This window comes from Meriones unguiculatus, chromosome 1, assembly GCF_030254825.1.
Source record: "Meriones unguiculatus strain TT.TT164.6M chromosome 1, Bangor_MerUng_6.1, whole genome shotgun sequence".
Lineage (NCBI taxonomy): Eukaryota > Metazoa > Chordata > Mammalia > Rodentia > Muridae > Meriones > Meriones unguiculatus.
In genome coordinates, this window is record NC_083349.1 from 148,817,798 (window position 1) to 148,824,024 (window position 6,227).

General features: G+C 45.6%; 2 protein-coding genes across 2 annotated transcripts in view; one reads left to right on the forward strand and one right to left on the reverse strand.

The window, feature by feature from the left end:
- The window catches only part of Tmem123 (transmembrane protein 123), a 29,686-nt gene that overhangs the window by 7,075 nt on the left and 16,384 nt on the right, over positions 1-6,227 (forward strand). The gene's annotated exons all lie outside the window — the stretch shown is intronic.
- On the reverse strand, positions 3,651-6,211 carry LOC132648306 (large ribosomal subunit protein eL29-like). The gene has a single exon (XM_060369140.1). The coding sequence runs from the start codon at positions 5,375-5,377 to the stop codon at positions 4,907-4,909; it is 471 nt and encodes a 156-aa protein (XP_060225123.1). The 5' UTR covers positions 5,378-6,211; the 3' UTR covers positions 3,651-4,906.

The following is a 6,227-nucleotide window of genomic DNA, read 5'->3' on the forward strand; positions in this document are numbered from 1 at the left end:
TGAGCATAGTGTTTGAAAAATGGGGACTAAAAGACCTCGTGACCCTGTGCCTACAATATAGTTGCTTACTGCTGTGTAACCGTCCTTTTTCTTTTCTTTTTTTTTTTTTAACAAAAGAAACAAAATAACTTTATCCAGAGCAAAACAATTGTCAAGACTGACAGTAGGCCACAGGAACAAGAGCCCTAATTATTGTGTGAAGTTTCTTTTTATGGAACTCAAGAGGCAGAGATTGGTCACTAAGGGGGATGGCAGTAAGGGACACTCCTCTTTCTTTCTTTCTTTTTTTCTTTCTTTCTTTCTTTCTCTTTCTTTCTTTTTTTTTTTTTTTTTGTTTAAAAACATTTTTCATACAGTGTATTCTAATCACAGGTTCACCTCCCCCAAATCTTACCAAACAATGTATTTTGTGACCTTTGCTTTAAACAGAGTTTCCTTTTTACTTTGCCAAAAAAGGGAGAAAGGGGAGGAAGGAAAAGGGAAAAAAAGGTGAAAGAAAAAAAAAAAACTTAATAAGCCTTGCTGCAGTTCTCTGAGACTGTGGCCTGAGGGCTCTGGGGAACTGGTTTGGCTGCTTGCTGTCCCCACTAGCTTTTTACGTCTATCTATGGTATTTCTGTTGTCCTTCAGAGACTATACAAGGAGGAAAGAATCAGTTTGTTGATTGGATATGAGTCTTTCCTCTCAGCTGAGGCAGCACAGGGTAGGTGGATGACATTGAAGGTCCCTGACACTCAGCACTAAAAAAGCAAGATCTGAAAGGGTTCAGTTCCTCCTCCTTCTGACTCCCCCAGCCCCTGCCTCAGGGCCTTTGCACCAGGCTGTTCTTGATGCCCAGAGATGCCCTCCTGCCTCTGCCTCTGCCTGCCTGCTTTATATCCTTCAGACTGAGTGCTGAACACTGACCACTCAGGCTTCTCTCCCTTAGTGAACAGCCGGCATCTCACAGTCTTGGGGGCACCCAGTGGTCTACCAGTCTGTGCCTATGTGATGCTCTCTTAGTACTCTAACTATAGAGAGTGCCTGAAGAGGCAGTGCCGATTTCACCACCATAATCCAGGGCCCAGTGCAGGCCCAGGCACGCATTTCTATTGCAACAGAAAGCAATAACCAAGTGTTCTGCTCGGAAGAAGGCAGCAGTGTGAGGGCTGCCCCAGCCCTGGGTGCCGGTTGTCACCAAGGTGCAGTCAGAGAACACAGAGCTCTGTTCATGGGAGTTGTCACGGTTAGGCTCTGTGTAGAAGCAACCCTGAATCTCACCTCTTCCCCATCAGGCTGGGTCCTGCTGTACAGCATTCGGGGAAAAGCCTCCACAGGTGATGCCCACCCCAGCAGCTTCTTGTCAGGATAATGTTTCTGCTCTGTGTTGATTAATAGGAGGATAGAAGAGGTGAGAGGGAAAGGCTGGTCTTGAGGCTTTCTTAAGGGGGATAAATAGTTGCTGAAGTCTCCCCTGAAGTTTGAAGTTGATTATAATGCAGCCAAAAGCCAGGGAAAGACCCAAAGGTGGGGAGTCACATGATTTGCATGATATTTCAAAGAGCAGGGTTCATGATTAAGAACCTGTTGAGTGAGCAAGACAGTGGCGGGAGCCGTACACAGGCACGCTGCTGATAGACTGGGTGGAGCAGGTGTGCGTGAACAGGGGTGTGGGCCGGCGTTCTGAGCTCAAATATTTTATTATTCAGGATCAGGCACTTAGCCCTCACATTTGGAGCCTATTTCAGAGGGAGAAGTCAAGGTGGAACATGGGGTCACAACAGACTAGAGAGGCCCAACAGGCAGAGGTGTGTGAGAGGATAGACTTGGGCTACAGAGGGGAGAGACTCCCTCTTATTGTTCCCTCTTGTCTGAGAGGCAGAGGGGGGGCCCTCAGTACATTAGGCAGTTTAGGCTTCCCCAGTGAGCCACTTACTGAAGAGAGATCAGAGTTCCCTGAATCCTGGAACTTATCTGAGAGTTGGGTTATCTATTGATTTTCAACTTTTAACATAAACTTTACAACTTGCTGCAGTCTTTTACTTAATTTATTTACATGTGTGGGTCTGTGGGTATCTGTGACACATGTATGCAGTTACCCATGGAGGCCAGCAGAGGGAGTCAGATCTTCTGGAGCTGGAGTTACAGGTGGTTGTGAGCCAACCCAGTATGAGCTTTAGGAACTGAACTTGGGGCCTGTGAAGGAGCAGTAAGCACTTGTCTTTGGTCACTGTTCTATTGCTGTGAAGACACACCATGACCAAGGCGACTCTTATAAAAGAAAGTATTTATTGGGGCTTGTTTATTCCATTATCGTCAGAGAGCAGAGAGAGTGGTAGTAGCCTCCTCTACAGCAGATGGTGCTGGAGAAGTAGCTGGGAGCTATATTCCGATCCAAAGGCAGAGAGAGAAAGCCATGCTGAGCCAGGTGTGAGCGTTCTGAAACCTCCAGGCCCACTCCCAGTGACACACTTCCTCCAACAAGGCCACACCTGCTAGTCCTCATTAAATAGTGCCACTGACTAAACATTCAAATGTAGGAGCCTTTAGGGGCCATCTTTATTCAAACTATCACAGCACTCTTGACTCCTGAGCCTTCTCTCCAGCCCATATTGTATTACCTCATCCGAGCAATATCTCTCAAGCTTAGCCATTCATTAGAATGCTCAAATGTTAGAAATACTGATCTTGGTGCCAGTTAAGACCAGTTAAAGCTGAGTGGGAGGAAGCATAGCATTGAAACATGCCACTGTGCAGCTGAAGCTGAGAAGCACTGTGCCCCCGGCAGTGGCCAAGGGGCTATCTCCTCCGTGGATAGGTAGCCCCCAGCCCGGCAGGAGATGCTAAGGAAGTACAGTTGATGGTATGTGGCAAACAAGGGATGTTTCTTGCTGAGTTTTAGAGCATGTTACATGGTGATGGCCCCTGCAGAGAAAGAAGCCTGCTGACAACAGAACTGACACCCACAGAGGATGTGAACAGTAACAGCAGCTACACCATTAGAAGCTGGCTACTTAATTTCCTGGTTAACCTTGTTTAATTTGGTATCTGTCCATTAGCTGTCAAGAAGGGGAACTCTCCAGGAAACTAAACTGAACTGAAACATGACAGCAGCAGAAGGCGGGTCTTAACTTATTCTATTTGGGTCAGCTTAGCATGTTATCTTAGCACCTGTTCCAGGATTAGCCACGAAACTTTATGAAACATCAAAGCTAACCTTTGCAGAGTTCGCTCATCCCCATTAGTCTCTTTATGACAGTGTAAAGAGAGAATGGATATGAATTTGAACCATTTGTGCCATTTTCCAGGGTAAGCAGGATTAAAGCTTTGCCCTTTGAAAGACTGCTATGTCCACATTGATTTTTATGTATTTTGTGAATATACATAAAGGCTTTTCAAAGCCGTAACCCTAATGTCATTTTCATACTTTAAAAAAAAACAAGTCATGTTTTAGATGGCTGTGTAGTCATTGCTCTTTGATTCTTCATAAACATTCCTCCTCCCATCCCAGAAAAAAGGATGACAAGCCCTCAACCCCCTGAAAGAAACTGACTGTTTCTTTCTTTTTTCTTTTCTCACTATGGCCAAGCGCCAGTGCAGCCAGCATGCGTCCCCACCCACTGTCCCTTCCATCCTGATCTCAGTGACGACAGTACTGACATTTACAAAATTATTTTATTTTAAATTAGGTGTTTACACATGATTCTCCTCCTGCCTGGGGGGCTGTCTCTCACCAGCCCATGAAGTCAGGAGGGGCACAAGCCAAGGTGCAAGGCTGGAAAGGCCAGCAAGCAAGCATGGAGCTGAGACACTCGGGGACCCCTTCAGGGGGTGTGTTCAACTCTAATTCCAGAGAACAAAGGCTGTATTACCCCTTGGGGAGTTGGTGGGGTCTCCAAGGATAGGTGTAAATAATTGGTTAAGACTAGGCACTTCAAGGACGCTTGATTTGCATTAAACAGCATGCTCTTATCATATAAATGGAAACACAATACCTAATTATCCTATAGGCACAGGGAGGGGAGAGCTAGCAGGGAAGCTGTGTTGAGCGCCATGTATCAAATGTGGTTAGGGGCATCTGTGTCTAGAGACAGTCTCCAGATGAAGTCAGGCAGAGAGCAAGAGGCCCTGTTGGGGAGAGGGAGTCCTACACCTTAATGCCGAACTCAGAATAGCTACCTGGGACTGGGAGGACAACCTCAAAGAGCAGGGTCCTTCCAACATTTACAAGTGAGTGCAGATGCCCATGGAGGCCAACAGGTGGCATTGGATCCCCTGAAGCTGAAGTTACCGGTGGTTGCGAGCACCAGTAGGTGCTCTGAACCAAAATCCAGCCTCTGCCACAACAGAAACGATTTTGGGTTTTTATTTTGTTTTATTTATTTATTTTCTTCTTGTACAAGGTCTTCCTGTTTTTCCAAATTGTGGTCTCTTGTCTACCGTACCACAGCCTCTGGAGGAGGTGGAACTACAGGTGCTCACCAGCACACCTGGCCATTAAGACCAGATGTGTGTAATCAGTAGTGCCTCTCTTTCTGTGTCTGGCTTAGTTCACAGAGCATGATGACCCCCAGTCTATTTGTGTGTCTCTTTATGACTGGTGTCATTCCGCACTGCATTGTCTTTGTCTGCCCGTGGGTGTACAGCTGGGTTGTTGGCATTCTGGGTGATTGTAGTTGCAGTAAACAGGGCATGCAGATACTCTTTGCCATGCTTGTTTTCTTTCCTCTGGATTGAGACCCCAACACTAATGACCTGTTACTGACAGTGAAATGATAGTTGTCAACTAATTGTTGTTGAAGTTTTTCTTTTAACAGATCCTCAGGTTTATTTGTAAAAACAGCATAGGACACTGGTCATCTGTAAATAGTGTGTAGGTGGGTGTGTCACACCAGTCCGTCTGTCTTCACATTAGTAGAACCATTTCCTACAGGGCCTTCACAGAGGCCTGGGCACCTTTGGGAGCTGGAGCTGGAGCTGGAGCCTTGCCCTTAGCTAGCGCTGTGGCCTCTGCCTTGGTTTGAACCTTGGGCTTTGATTTGCAGAGCCTAGGACCCTTAGCCATGTAGCTTCGAATCCACTTCCCAAGCTTGGGGTGAGTGATGAAAGCCAGGCAGCTGAGTTTGCGGCTGGGGGCCTTTGGCATCTTGGGTTTAAGAGCTGCAGGCTTCACAAGGGCCTTGATGGCCTCTGCTCGCGCACTCATTGCCTTTGTGTTGTTTGTTTGCATCTTTTTCAGGCCTTTCTTGTTGTGCTTCTTGGCAAAGCGCATGTTCCTCAAGAATTTGGGGTCCACCCCCTTAAGAGATTTGTATCTTTGTGACCAGGGTTTCTTGATGCCATTTCTGTACCATGTGTGGGACTGGTTGTGTGTGGTGTGGTTCTTGGACTTGACCATGTTTGCACAGTAACCCGCGGCTCCCACAGCGTCTGGTGTTGTTGAAGTTTTATCTCCACAAGACGAACTAATGTTTGCTTTGATGTCTGGGAACCCAGGTGTGGAGTGCCTGTGTGTTCAGAACCATCACTTCGTCTTGGTGGACCGAACCTCCCACACTGTATAATGGTCATATTTATTTGTACTCTTTTTGTTTTAACACATATGTTATCCATGAGGCTACCTCGTTACTGTGGGATGTTGGCTTCCATTCTTTTACTTCCAGTTTACATGTGCCCAAATAGTTAAACTTAATTGTAAAAAGCATATAGTTTGATATAAATTTGGGGGTTCTGCCCAAATTTAGTCACTGTCTTTTAACTGTAGGATTTAGTGCGTTTACATGCAAGGTTACCATTGATAGGTAGTGTCTGAGTCTAGCTATTTTGCAACTGGTTTTCTAGTTTTGTTTTCCTTCTCTTACAGTCTTAAGTGTCTGGTAGAATGCTCTGGTTTCTTGTTTACTACTTTTGGGTTTTACCTACTACTCTTGATTCATGTTTACTTTTTTCCATGAAGCTTGAAAGAAATGTCTTGATTATAATTAGCTGTTTCAAAACAAATCCCCTGATTTCCTTAGCACTTGAGGGCACGAACAGCTGTTCACTGGTGTGCCATTAAGAGACTGTCACCAAGGATCTTACTCAGCTGCCATCCTACTGGGAAGAACACTTTTTTTTTTTAAGATTTATGTATTTATTATGTATACAGTGTTCTGCCTGCATGTATGCTTACACACCAAAAAAAGGGCACCAGATCTCAATATAGATCGTTATGAGCCACCATGTGGTTACTGGGAATTGAACTCAGG